This window comes from Prionailurus viverrinus, chromosome C2 (genome assembly GCF_022837055.1).
Source record: "Prionailurus viverrinus isolate Anna chromosome C2, UM_Priviv_1.0, whole genome shotgun sequence".
Lineage (NCBI taxonomy): Eukaryota > Metazoa > Chordata > Mammalia > Carnivora > Felidae > Prionailurus > Prionailurus viverrinus.
Window position 1 is genome coordinate 114,795,122 of NC_062569.1, and position 13,711 is coordinate 114,808,832.

At 35.1% G+C, this 13,711-nt stretch overlaps 1 protein-coding gene across 2 annotated transcripts in view; it reads right to left on the reverse strand.

The window, feature by feature from the left end:
• The window catches only part of EPHA6 (EPH receptor A6), an 880,333-nt gene extending 867,025 nt beyond the window's left edge, over positions 1–13,308 (reverse strand). For both annotated transcript variants that reach the window (XM_047875260.1, XM_047875259.1), the window contains exon 1: positions 12,930–13,308. In XM_047875260.1, the coding sequence (XP_047731216.1) occupies positions 12,930–13,308 (379 nt within the window). The remainder of the gene's footprint in view (positions 1–12,929) is intronic.
• Positions 13,309–13,711: the final 403 nt, after the last annotated feature.

A 13,711-nucleotide genomic window follows, 5' to 3' on the forward strand; every position in this document is an offset into this window, starting at 1 on the left:
AAAGATTCTCTATACATTTAAAAAAACTCAGAAAATTAACCAAGAAAAAGATCCATAGACATAATTCCATAAAGTTGTAAACTTCTCCAAAAATATTAATTGTTAAGAAATGAGAGCTAGGGGTGCACCTGTGTGGCTCCATCGTTTAAGCTTCTGATTTCAGCTCAAGTCATGATCTCGTGGTTTGTGAGTTCAAGTCTCATATTGGGCCCTGCGTTGATAGCTGGAGCCTGCTTCAGATTCTGTGTCTCCCACTTCCTCTGCCCCTCACCTGCTCACACCCTCTCTCTCAAAAATAAATAAACGTTAAAATTTTTTTTTAGGAAAAAAGAAATGAGAAGTAGGGAAGAAAACTTTGTTGCTTTTAGCTAAAGATTTAGCTTTAGCTCTTAGTCAAATTCTTAACCCCCATTCAACTGTTTTCTAGGTTTTTTCATCCAAGGAGTTTTTAAGAGCTAAACAATATTACAAGATTGTGGATGTATGTGTGGATTCAAGATAAAGTCACACTTGGAGTAAAGCCTCATGAATCTGCTTTTGTGTCAGCCTCATTCCATGTAGTAAACATTTCTACACTTGAGCATACCTTTCGCTCCCCCTCTTTTCCATCTACAACTAGGTAAGTATCAGCCATTCTTGTGCATGTGGATATTCGTAAATGGGCTTAGAATGATTTAGATTTAAATTGGAAGGTAAGAAACGCCACTTCAGAATAACTTCTATTAGTTGTAATTCTATAACTGACTTTTTGCTAGGAAGCTTATCATTGGTATATAAACTACTATTGTAGTCATTGGCAAATGGACATCTTATTTCCCAACTGCTTATTTATCAATGTGTACATGAGCCTTCAGAAGCAATCTTAAAGGGAAAGGAATAGTGAGTGGGAAAATTTGAAGGTTGAAACCAATCTTGATATCCAAATATTAATACATTTATTTAAAGACAAACTTGGAGGAAACACCTGCAGTTAAAATGACATATATAAGTAGTATATAAAGAATTTATACGTAACAAAAGCAAAAATCATAATCATTCCAATTTAATAGCTAAAAGAGATAAATTAAAAATAGCCACTTCACATGGAATAGTTGCTACTTTTACAATGAAATAGAATTAAGTGTATGTTTTTAAATTGGAAGTTGAGAGCAACTGCACTTAACAGAATAATCTTGGACATGGAGAATTAATATATATCAGTGACAAACATATTAAAAAGGAAATTTCTCTGATTTTTCATTATCTTTACAGGTACCATATAAGCTTTGTAAATTCTAGTGCCACATCAGGGATAGAACTTTCCACTAAGCTACTGGTGTATTTGGAGAATGGGATCCATGTATAAGCATTGTGTGTGTGTGTGTGTGTGTGTGTGTGTGTGTGTGTGTGTGTGGTATAGCGTTTATAAAATCATAATCTTATACAATTAAGATATTAAACCTCAAAAAAATCATCAGTCTAGTAAAGTCCGGCAACAAGTTACATTCTGACAGCCTAGGTCAGCCTAGCCTAGGTTCATCTCCTGTGGGTGAAAATACTTTGAAGACTTATGATATATGATATATACTCTGGCATAGAATCAAAATAATTTTTATGACATAGCATGAAGACTTATAAGATATATACTGTGGCATAGAATCAAAATAACTTTTATGACATAGCAATAACCATATTCCAGGTATTGTATAATGGTTAAAGAATATATTAATCCAATTATAATATGCCTTATAAATACATTTATTTTCACAAGATAGAAATAATGCCTATACTAGCATATTGTAATAATAATAACAAACGTAGATGCATGCAAAGATATGAGTAATCCATTAGGCTTATTGGCAGATCTCTAATTTTTTAATTAATTAAAGTCCAGTTTGTCAAAAGATCTATAATTATTTCAATTAATTGTTTTTTTATAAGTACACCTTTATGCTGGAGGGAGGATGTGAACCACAAGATGTTAGATTTGAGGGGTGCTTTGGTGGTTCAGTTGGTTAAGCGGACAACTCTTGATTTTGGCTCAGGTCATGATCTCACAGTTAATGGGATCAAGCCCCACATTGGGCTCTGTGCTGACACTGTGGAGCCCGCTTAGGATTCTCTTTCTCCCTCTCTCTCTGTCCCTCCCCCACTTTCTCTCTCAAAATAAATAAATAATCTTAAAAAGATAAAAAAATAAAATGTTATATTTGAGAATATTATTGTAATTTAGAAACTAAATTGACAGTTTTCAGATATTTTGACATTCTAAATACACAAATCTAAATGTCAACAGCTAATCATGGATAATCTGCTATTGATTTTTCTCTGTTTAAAAATACCATGTTCTGGCAGCAATTTCTATTTCTATGTGTTTCTACACGCACATTGTTCAAATATGAAATCAATAAAACAGAAATTTACCTAATTCCTTTAGATATTAAAGCAATTTCAAAGTTATGAAACACTGCTAAAAACAAATATTTAATAGAGTTAGGGAAAAGAATTATATAATAAAACAAGTAATTAACATACTAGGAGATGGAAAGAACCTACAAAAATATTTTTAATCTTTAAATTAAATATAATATAAACCATACAGGTATTTCCAATTTTGCCTTCATCTAAAGATAAAATATTCAGTAGACAAAATCACAGTAATCCATTAAAATTTAGATTTTGTTGGTTTTGTAAAAGCAGCCACCATCACTAAATATATTTCTTAAAGAACCTGATAAAACTCTATTGAAAAAGCCAAGCTGTACCACTTAACTTAAAAGTTTTATGCTCAATGTAAGATATTACTTGGATATTTACTTTGCATTTGTATGTAGAATAAATCTTAATCTTTAAGTGCATAATAACTATTCAAAGAAACTTAAAAATTGAAGTCTCTGGGGCACCTTGGCTCAGTCAGTTGGGCGTCCGACTTCGGTTCAGGTCATGATCTCACGCTCCTGGATTCAAGCCCTGCATCGGGCTCTGTGCTGACAGCTCAGAGCCTGAAGCCTGCTTCGGATTCTGTGTCTCCATCTCTCTCTGCCCCTTGCCCTGCTCATGCTCACTTGCTTGCCCTCTCTCTCTCTCTCTCAAAAATAAACATTAAATTTTTTTTAAAGAATTGAGATCTCTGGAGGAGCTACTCATTTTAATTCTCTTAATAGCTTCATATATTCATGATGATGAAAACTGATAAATGTGAAGCTCATTTTTATTTTCCATGTGTGACTCATTTATTAGTAAAACTTGATGTTATTTCCCTTCATTTTATATTTGCAATAATAAATCACTAATGTTTAACTGTCTGGTATTTCTCTTCAATTTCATAACATTGTCCTTAAGGTCAGGAGGCAGATCTTAACTTATCTCATTTCTAGCAGTCCCATAAAGTCATGGCCAATATAGGGAATGAATATTTATTTTCAATGTTTCCATATATCAATCCATAGACCCTTAAGGCAGTACTTTTATCTTTTCATCTCTGTAAACAATAGTTCATAGATGTGAACTTATCTATGCAACAGCTAATCCATATAACCTTGATATATAAATTAATGCTTCACTTATTCAATAACATATAAATGGCCTAACTAGATCTTAGGCTCTCAGAAGTTCCTGGCAATAACCTGCCTTTGTATTTCATGTGCCCAGCACAGTGAAAAAAAACGTAAGAGTTATCAATATATTTCATTTAAAAATTGGATGAATGTACACTTATTGTTGAACTAGTTTGAGAATTCTAGAAAAAAATAAACCATATATATCTAAGTAATAAAAATATAAATGAACAAATAAAAAATCCAAAGGTAACAACAGCTATATTCCAATCAAAAAGTATTTGAGGACTTTATTATAGAAACAGGCTAACAATTTCATCTGATTTTAAGGCTTCACTACATTTTTAGGGGGAAAAAAAGCTTCATTTAGCCTTAATAAGCATATTAAAACTTTGGAATACTAACCTTTAAAATAAATTCTTATATTTTAATTCTGCTTTACTAGGTAATAGGGCTCTGGAAAATCTAAAAAACAACGCATACATATATAGATTTCTGATCCTAAACTAGTGAGTATTATAAAGATTCTTACACATTTAATTTTTATTAAACAAAGAACCAAACTAATGCTTTTAGTAACCTTGGTGAACTACAGTTTTTTTAACCTATAAAATGAAATTATTATACTATAACACTGTAAGATAGTAAGTTATTGCATCTACTACAGATACCTTTCTGCTCTAATATAGTATCATAAATATGACAATAAAATTGGAGCATGTTAATTTTTACTTACTTTAAACTATACTAAGCAATATGTTTTAACAATAATATATACTTCTGAAATTTTGGGTTTCTTTTCAAGATAAAAATTGAGATCTCTTCCTGCGACCTCACTAAATTACGTGTGAAAAATAGCTAAGTTAAGGGTGAACTTTCCTCATTAAATTTTCTAGTATCCTAAAATTGTCCTATTATCCACTTGTCTTTTTGTTGCTGTTGAGACATACTAATTATTAACAAGTGGACCAATATAGAAATTTTACTTAATTTTGAAAATTGACAAAACTGTTATGATTTTTGCAATGCTAGCTACTAGTTTGCTCAGCTATTTCCTGTCACACTTAATGGCAGCTACTACTTATTTTCACTTGCATTCACAAGATAAACATCATCTAAGCATACTTTAAATTCAGAGGTAGTGTGGAGGGAAACTTGTACTTTTGGGTTTAAGTTTTAGCTAAGACTGTTTGTCATCAATGGGCACTTCTATACTTGCTGAGATTAAGGAATCTAAGTCAGAACTTTATGAGAGATGTATAATGAAAGATTCCTTAACCAAGAGGTTCATTTTTTTTTTAATTTTTTTTTAACATTTATTTATTTTTGGGACAGAGAGAGACAGAGCATGAACGGGGGAGGGGCAGAGAGAGAGGGAGACACAGAATCAGAAACAGGCTCCAGGCTCTGAGCCATCAGCCCAGAGCCCGACGCGGGGCTCGAACTCACGGACCGCGAGATCGTGACCTGGCTGAAGTCGGACGCTTAACCGACTGCGCCACCCAGGCGCCCCGGTTCATTTTTTAAATAGAGCCATAATTCATCTCTCTCTTCTATCCCTATTTTTCTTTCATTTTGGTGTCTGCATAAACTATGTAACTACTGAATCATATTTAAAAATAAATGTCATTGTTTAAGCTATAAATTTTTAGAATAGCATACATTGTTCATTTTAATTCTCTATACATTTAATTTATATTATATTCAACAATATTAAAGTATCATCTCTCAGCAACATAACAAAAAAATTCCTGCCTTTTAAAGTAAAAACTAAGGTGATATTAAGATATAATTCAACTCAAATTTCAGGGCAATTTCAATTAGTTTTGATAATTCTTACTTGGAATACATACTAATGTAATACCTTTTCATTTCTAAGTACACAAAATATTTCTATTGATTAACTTGCTTAAAATATACCTATTAATAATTATCATAGGTAGAAAAAATTTCCATTTGATCATTTTTTTAATTGTGGACAAGTGTTTTATCTTTATTCTACATATTACACTTAATGTACTAAGAACGTGTTTCTCATTGCAATGCTCATGTACCACAAAACATAAGTATCATAGTATAGTACAACCTGAAAGAATATATAATTATCCTAGTCTTATGTTATTTGTAAATTAGCATAATAAATAAGTTACATATATATTTACACATATGCTTACTTTTTATCAGCTCCGGAGATCCACAAAGATATCTAACATTACAAGATAAAAATAACATTATTTCCACCCCCTGAATATCCAATTTTTAAGGAGATATTATCTTGTATCTCCTATGATCAAAAAGTAAGTATGACTTTTACACCTGAAGTTATGAAAGGAAATATGAGGAAGAGTGATGACTTTTCAATTTTATGTAAGTACAGGTCATCAAACAGGCCAACAGTTAGAGGACTCAGCAGTATCCTAGGAAAGTAGCTGAAGTATTTTCCAGGACATGGACTGAAAATACACACTTTAACCTTAATTCTCACTCAAAGTTCAATTAAAAGGTATGCTTGCTCCTATCTGAAACTGGAAACTGGCATCTTCAACATAAATTACAGTTTTCAATAATTAGTCCACCTTAAAAAAACAAAATATGCTAGCTTGAACAAAAGCTCACTCCACATGTCTGTGGAAAGCCATTAGGTATGTGAAATATGTTTTTATACCATTAATATATTTTTAAGATGTATATTTATGCTTTTTCTTATATAATTAAATATATACCCATCATAAAACATTAGGAGATTCTTGTGAAGCAATTTTACAAGTAAAATGCGTAAAAAGGTTGATAGTATTTTATTCCCTTCCCTCTCTCCCTCATAATCTCATTTAGTATAAAATTCTTCATCTTATAAAAATCACCAAGTAATTAAAGATGATTCAAAGATATACAACATCAACAGTGGAGACTGAGCTTCTAAATAACAGAGACTGTACTATAATCATCAATGTAGCCTCAGAACCTAGCATAATTCCTAACACAAGCGAGATGCTTAATGATTATCGAGTGACTCATTTTGAGATAAAATGTAATCTTAGATATCACTTTCAAATAAATGATATATAAATGTTCTGAGGGTTTATTGTCAGTACTGCTATACCTTATCACATAACAAACGTGTTTTCAAAGTTTTTCTAATCGCTTTTGCACCTCATTTTAAGGAAACAAAATGTTCCTGCCAGATCTGGAAAGAGACTGGAAACTCCTCATTGGGTCATATTCTTTGGAAGGGAAACTTCTCCTTTATCCATTATAGATGGCAAGTAAACACCCTATCAAACAGAAGGCCTTCAATAAATATCTTTTAAAGAGTGGGTGTTTCCGGGGGCGCCTGGGTGGCGCAGTCGGTTAAGCGTCCGACTTCAGCCAGGTCACGATCTCGCGGTCCGGGAGTTCGAGCCCCGCGTCAGGCTCTGGGCTGATGGCTCAGAGCCTGGAGCCTGTTTCTGATTCTGTGTCTCCCTCCCTCTCTGCCCCTCCCCCATTCATGCTCTGTCTCTCTCTGTCCCAAAAATAAATAAACGTTGAAAAAAAAATTTAAAAAAAAAGAGTGGGTGTTTCCTTTCAGTTATAATATTTATCATTGAAAACTGAGGCTGTATATTACATAAGTCAAAATGTTTACTGAAAGGAAATAACTGTAATAGTAGCCTTTTTTTCAGAAAATTTTAAGCAGTAAAGTAAAATTTAAGATTTACTATGTTTGAATATATATTTAAGAATATTTGGAAATGTTTAAATGAAGCTTCTCCAGAGTATGAATTTTCTAAATACAGACTAAATATATAGGACTGTTAAGACTTTTTATGATTCTATATATTTAATAACAGCACCCATATAATATTACTAAAAGGGAATTCAAACAATTGATAATTAACTGGTCAGAGAAATTTGTTAAATGACATGCAATTTACTATTGCATAGTGGAAAGTATGTTACTTCCCTCATTCCTGCCCCCAAGAATATCATATAACCACCCCTCCTATCCCTGTCAAGTATCAGTAATTATATGGCAAGGTAATTTTTATGGGGAGTAATGAAAAATTTGTTTGGGCCCCTTGGTAAAAAAAAAAAAAAAGATATAAATGCTGAATATCTACACTTATTTCTTTGTAAAGATAAGATGGTTCCACAAATTCTACTTCCAAAATGGATCTCAAATCCATCTTCTTTTCCCCATTTCTGCTACCACCACTCTAGGCCAGGCCACCATAACCCCTCTCCTGAACAACTGCAACAGACCCCTAATTCTATTCTTGCCATCTTCCAATCATTTCTTTGCTCATCAGCCATAATGTTCTTAAAATGAAAATTGGTTAAAATCTCTCAAAAGCTTCCCATTTTACCTAGAATATTATTAAAACACAACTCATTGCCATGACTCCTTTTCTTCTCTGTGGGATCTGGTTCCTAGCCATCTTTCAGACCGCCCATTGTGCTACTCTCTTGTTTTTCAGTGAACTCCAGTCACACAGGACTCCGTTCTTCAAATGTGTCAAGCTCATTTCGTTTCCAGATCACTGCCAAGGCAGTTCTCTATACCTAGAATGCAATTCTTCCCCTTCCATACTTCTACCTTTTTTCTCCCTAGAATTTGGCTCAAATGTCACTTCCCCAGTCTAATGAAATTATAAATTGATCAAAATGCTGTAGACATAGTATATCAAATTATATTGCACACTTCAAATACATATTTTTCTATTTTAGAAAGGAACATGGTAGATGTATAAACCACTTAATCCTTCTTTATAAATTTAGTTGGATTATATTGTACTTTAGGCAAAGTCAACCCATTTTGATTACTTAACTGTATGTATTGATCTCTATCATATTTACGCTTCCAAAAAATGTTGAGTCAAACACAAAGAAGAAACTTCTATTACTGCTAACTTCTATTACTGCTGGAGTCTGGTTGATATACAGTATAAAATACAATCCATTCTCTTGCCATCTGGGACAAATGCAGTATGTACCCTGAAGTACTCGGGTGTGTGAATAAAGGTAGAGACTGACTGAGATGTGGTGCCTCTGATGGGGAAAGATCTTAGGAGAAGGAAATACAAGAAATACATAATGCCTTTTGTACTAGTTTATACTGGCAATAATGAGTGAAGAAACAGAAGGATTCTACTCTAATATTTTTCTTAATATTTAATTTTGTAACATGAAAGTAATACAAATTCCATACAGAAAAGCTTGAAAATATAAAAAAAATAAAAGATGTAATGGAAACATTAATTTTGTCTTGTCCCCTAGATATGTAGTTTTTCCTCTTAGAAAAATCGAAATAAAACCATTTTATTCATGTTACTTCTACTTTAAAGAGACCCTTAAAGAACACTGTATAACTTTTGTGCATGAAAAAGTTTTTAGATACACTTTTATCCCAAACCCAGAGCAAACAATACTTAGATGATCAATACATATCAATGATATTTTATCTTTCCACTTTGAGTACTAATGATAATGACTAATTACACATGATTTTTTCTAATTTGTAAATGTATTATAAAATTATACTTTAGGTTGTTTTTATACTTATAGTTAATAAGAAGGCATGTGATTACAGACTCCTGCCCCTTTACAACCATGAACAGCTTACCCCTGCAAATGAATTTTATCTAGGTGAAAGGTCTTTTAGAAACATACTTTGTAAATCATCCAGTTTCTCTTATTTAACAAAGTTTTTAATATTTTCAATAAAGTTCACTCAAACTTTCTAAAAAACTTTCAATTCATCCCTTTCTATAAGAACAATATTTACTTTTACAGTTTGTGAACAATACTGATGGAAGTTCAACTAATTTTAGGCTATGACTTTTCTTAAGCCGATATTTTTCTGCTCAGGTATGTGAACCTGTATTCACATACAACTCAGGGGATTTTACAGTCAATTCATTCAAATTAAGAAATTCAGTGATAGTAATGAGTCAGACTACTGTTTTGCTTGTTTATTTAATTTTTCCTAAGTATCCTGGAAAAAAAAAGATCAATTCACACAATCTTTGTAGTAAAATGAGTTCACTAGACTCTTGTATGCGAACCATATTTTGCTTTAATCAATTACTTTAGTCTCTGATTAGTTTTGGAAACATCTGAGAAATAAATCAACACTTTTAGGCTATACGGTACTATTAGCTAAAACAGAGTAATCTTCGAATAAATGGACCCCTGGTGGCTACTAACCACTGTAATTGATAGACATGGTTACTTACATATGAAATAAGATTATGCTTTATATTCACCTAAATGCCCAGTACGGAAATAAAGCTTATAAAGAAGATAAAATGTTATTTTTAAATTAAAATTGGTATTACTTAATAAATATTGTGGTTTTAAATACAGAGAAAATTAATGGAATATGAGAAATTTGAACACAACATGTTTTCACTTACTTAATCAGATGAAGTGATCTAGGAAGCAACTCTACTTTCTGATCGATTCAAGGAGGTTTAGGTAATAGGAAGAGAGCGTCAAATTGATTTATTTTGTCTTTATAGTGCAGAGCTTCACATCCAGTTAAAGGACAAGAGATGCTTCCTATAGTCAAGTTACTCTCAGTACCTTGTTAAGCATCATATTAAAAATGAAGTAGTTCACTTTTTTGTCATTATCATCATTTTACCCTGGCTAAGTAACAGAAAAACGGAGAGGGAAAGGTGAATCTACTCACCACGGAAGATTTTATATAATTTGGTAAAAATATATAAATAACACTTAAAAAATTACTTTGTAAATATCCTTAATCAGAAGACAAGTTATATAAAAATGAAATTTTACCCTAACAAATTTTTAAAATAAAATATAAATTCCATTATAAGACAAATTACTAGGAAAATAAATACTACCTCCTTAAAATTAAACATTAATCGTATTACTAATATTTACTATCATGTGTATAACAAATCTAATTTATGTTTTACATTATTCTTTTTATATTGTACACATACTGTAATGCCCCATATTTTCAATGTTAAAAAATTGCTAAGGAACGTTTTGATTCATGTTATTTAATTCATAAAACTACAAATTAAAAAAAATCTCCAAAATGTTAATAACATTTTGAAGTCTGACATTTTATTAACCATTAGTGTGATGATTTCAGTATTCAAATATTATCCTAAAGTAACATAAGGCTTAATTTCTAATCACTATGAATTAGGCTGTATAAACCATTTTATAAGCAATCACTTGTGTCTGATAAAAAAATCTGAGCATATTTCTCTATAATCTTCTGTTGAAGAACTCTAAATTTTATCCAACTTAGCCTTTAGGTACAGTATTGTTCAAGTGCAATCTTATGCATAGCCTGTGTTTCTATTATAATAATAAAAATTCAAATTAAGATCCTCCTTAACTGATGGGTAAACTAAGTAATGTTCACAAACGTTAAGCTAATTGACACAAACACACATATAATACATATATTTGGTAAATATTTTAGGTAAAATGTATTTAAAAAGTATGGGAAACTCATAAAAAATAAAAATTACTGCAAGAGGTTAACAAATAACTCCTCAATGCCCTTAAATTTAATATGAATATCTGAAAGGTGGTATTTTAACACTTGACACATTTTGGTAGAATGGCACGTTAGTCACTTGGAGATTCTGATATGTGTTTTATTTATGTTAGTTTCCCCAGAGCCCAGTATGGTAACTGGTATATCATAGATACTTAATGAAAAACTAAATGTTGATTTAGGGATATGATTGCATGGAAATAACTGCTAAATATTTCTAGTAAATGAGTCTACTGTGGCTACTAAAGACATGTATACTAACATACTAAATATTAACACATACTACGATATAAATGTCTGAGTTTCTGATCATTAAAAATTGTTTTTGTCTTCCCACAAAAAAAGTCCAAGTAAATAATTTTATGCTATTTTTTACAACCTTCTATTCTTACAGAGGTATATTAAGTAACTACTCCTTCAATATTTAATGCCAATTGCCCTTGAAAACAAATGAGGAATGTGTGTGAAGGTATACACCAACACAGGCAAGTACTGTACCATAGGTGGCACTTTTGTGACAGATCTTCAAAGGCATGACAGTTATGTATGATTTCCAAATTTACATATGCATGTATGATTTCAATCTGGCAGGTAAAAAAAAAACCAAATAATTAGGAAAACCTGTCAAAAGTAGCAGCTGTATAAATAAGAACAAAATTCTTATTCCGAATAATTATATTTCCAAATAAAATAAAATGGTCATATGTTTATGACACAAAAGAAGGCTGTGTTGTTTTACTTGCCTTCTCTCTACCTTCTCATCCTCACAAAGCAAGTGCACACTCATACCATCTGACCTCCATTTTTATATCTGCAAATTATTTCAAAGCCTTAGATGTTAAATTGTAACTATAATTGAAGTTTTACATTTGAGGTCTTTAGAAACGTGTGACATAACAGGTGACATATTGATGGTCATCACGGCGCCAATGAGAACATCCAGCCAGGTACATGCTGGAAAACTTTTATGGTTGTTCGCCACTTAGTTCAAGGAATTTAGATTATGCAGGTGATATTTTTACAGAACCTTAAATATTCACAGCAGATATCCAGTGAGGTATGTCTCATAAAGACTACTGAATAGAAGGAAAGAAAATGTTCAAGAATTCTCAGTGCTTTCCATTCTGTAAACCTGACTTTCACTTTTCACACACTATACAGTTTCACTTTACCACTTTATCTACCAAAGTCTTCCTCCTAAAAAATCTGTCAGTGACACCACTTTACGAGTAGGATATTCACAACTTGGAAATTCACACTTAACGTTTTTTCTCCCCGCGACCCCCGCCCCCCCCCCCCCCCCCCCCCCCGCCTCGTCACGGCAATAAAGAAACCACAAAAATCTGGGCATCTGGTCCAGGAATAATTTCCAAGTCTGCATTCGGTCTGGATGGGCTAAAGGGTTGCGGCTGGGCGAGGGCAACATAGCTACCACAGGCACAAGGCTGGTATTTAGTCACAGGGTACAGCGGGAGCTATCCGCTTTCACGAAAGCAAGTGAGAACCTACGAGTAACCGCGCCGTTAGCCACAGCGAAGAGCCAGAAGTCCATTAAGCGTATGCCACGGAGCCTGACCTTCTGGGGAGACAGAGCTGCGGGGAGCGGTCCCGCGGCCGCCAGCGGTGGGAACCAACTGCTGCTGATGCCCACACATCCGTTTAAAGACATTGGAGCAAAAGGGACCGCAACTCGGGAGGTTGCCGCTCCTGGCGCTCTGGTAAAGGGGACAACAACCTCGACCTCCTCCTGTGGCGAACCCGAAGAAGCCTACCCCGGGACAAAGTTACCTGCAGGAGGCGACCAATGCACCGGTCTTCAGAGTACCCGCCTCCTCCCGCCCCCCCTCCCCCTTCTCCGCCCCGTCCCTTACCTTGGTTGTTGGAGACGTGACTGCAGTCGCCTGGCCAAGCTGTCAGCAAAGGCAAGAAGAAACCAAATTGCAAAAGAAATTCCCGGACTTCGCAGCCCCCCATGGCTCTCCCCGGCTCTCTTCTCCCACTTAAAGAGAAGTGACAGCAGCGGGACCAGGTGTCCTGCGTAGGGTAGGGGTCCCGGTCCACGTCTTCTTCCTCCTCCTCTTCCTCCTCCACCCGGCCCTCAGGAGGTGTCCCGGGGCGCCCCCCGCGCGAGGCCCCGGGGGCAGGGCACGAAGGTCCAGGCTGCCCAGGTGCAGACGCAGCTGCTTCGGAGGAGGACGCTGCCTGCGGCGCCAGGGAGCTCCTGGCGGCAGTAAGGGAGCGGAATTGCATCCACCACCGTGTCCCGCTCGCGCGAGGACTATTCACTTGGGCCCGGGAGAGCGCGCGCGCAGGAGCGAGCCCGGGCTGTGGTTTGGAGGAGGGGAGCGAGGGGGCGGGGGAGGGCGCCTCACGGGGGGGAAGTGGGGGGAGGGACGACCAGGTGCGGCGGGCAGTTCCGCGGCCCGAGCGCCTCTCCGGACTGAAGTGGGCACTTGCAGAGCCAAAAGCAGGAGGCGCAGCAGTTGCGAAGGGGCGCGGGGACCGCGCGGGCACTCCTTCGGCCGGTGTGGCGAGAGCTAAGGAAACGAAGTGGCTCGGCGGGGCCGCGAGTGGTCCGAGCGAGCGAGCTACGTGCGCGCTGCGCCCTCAGCCCCTCGCCCAGGTGGCAACGGCAGCGGCTAGCACAGCGGAC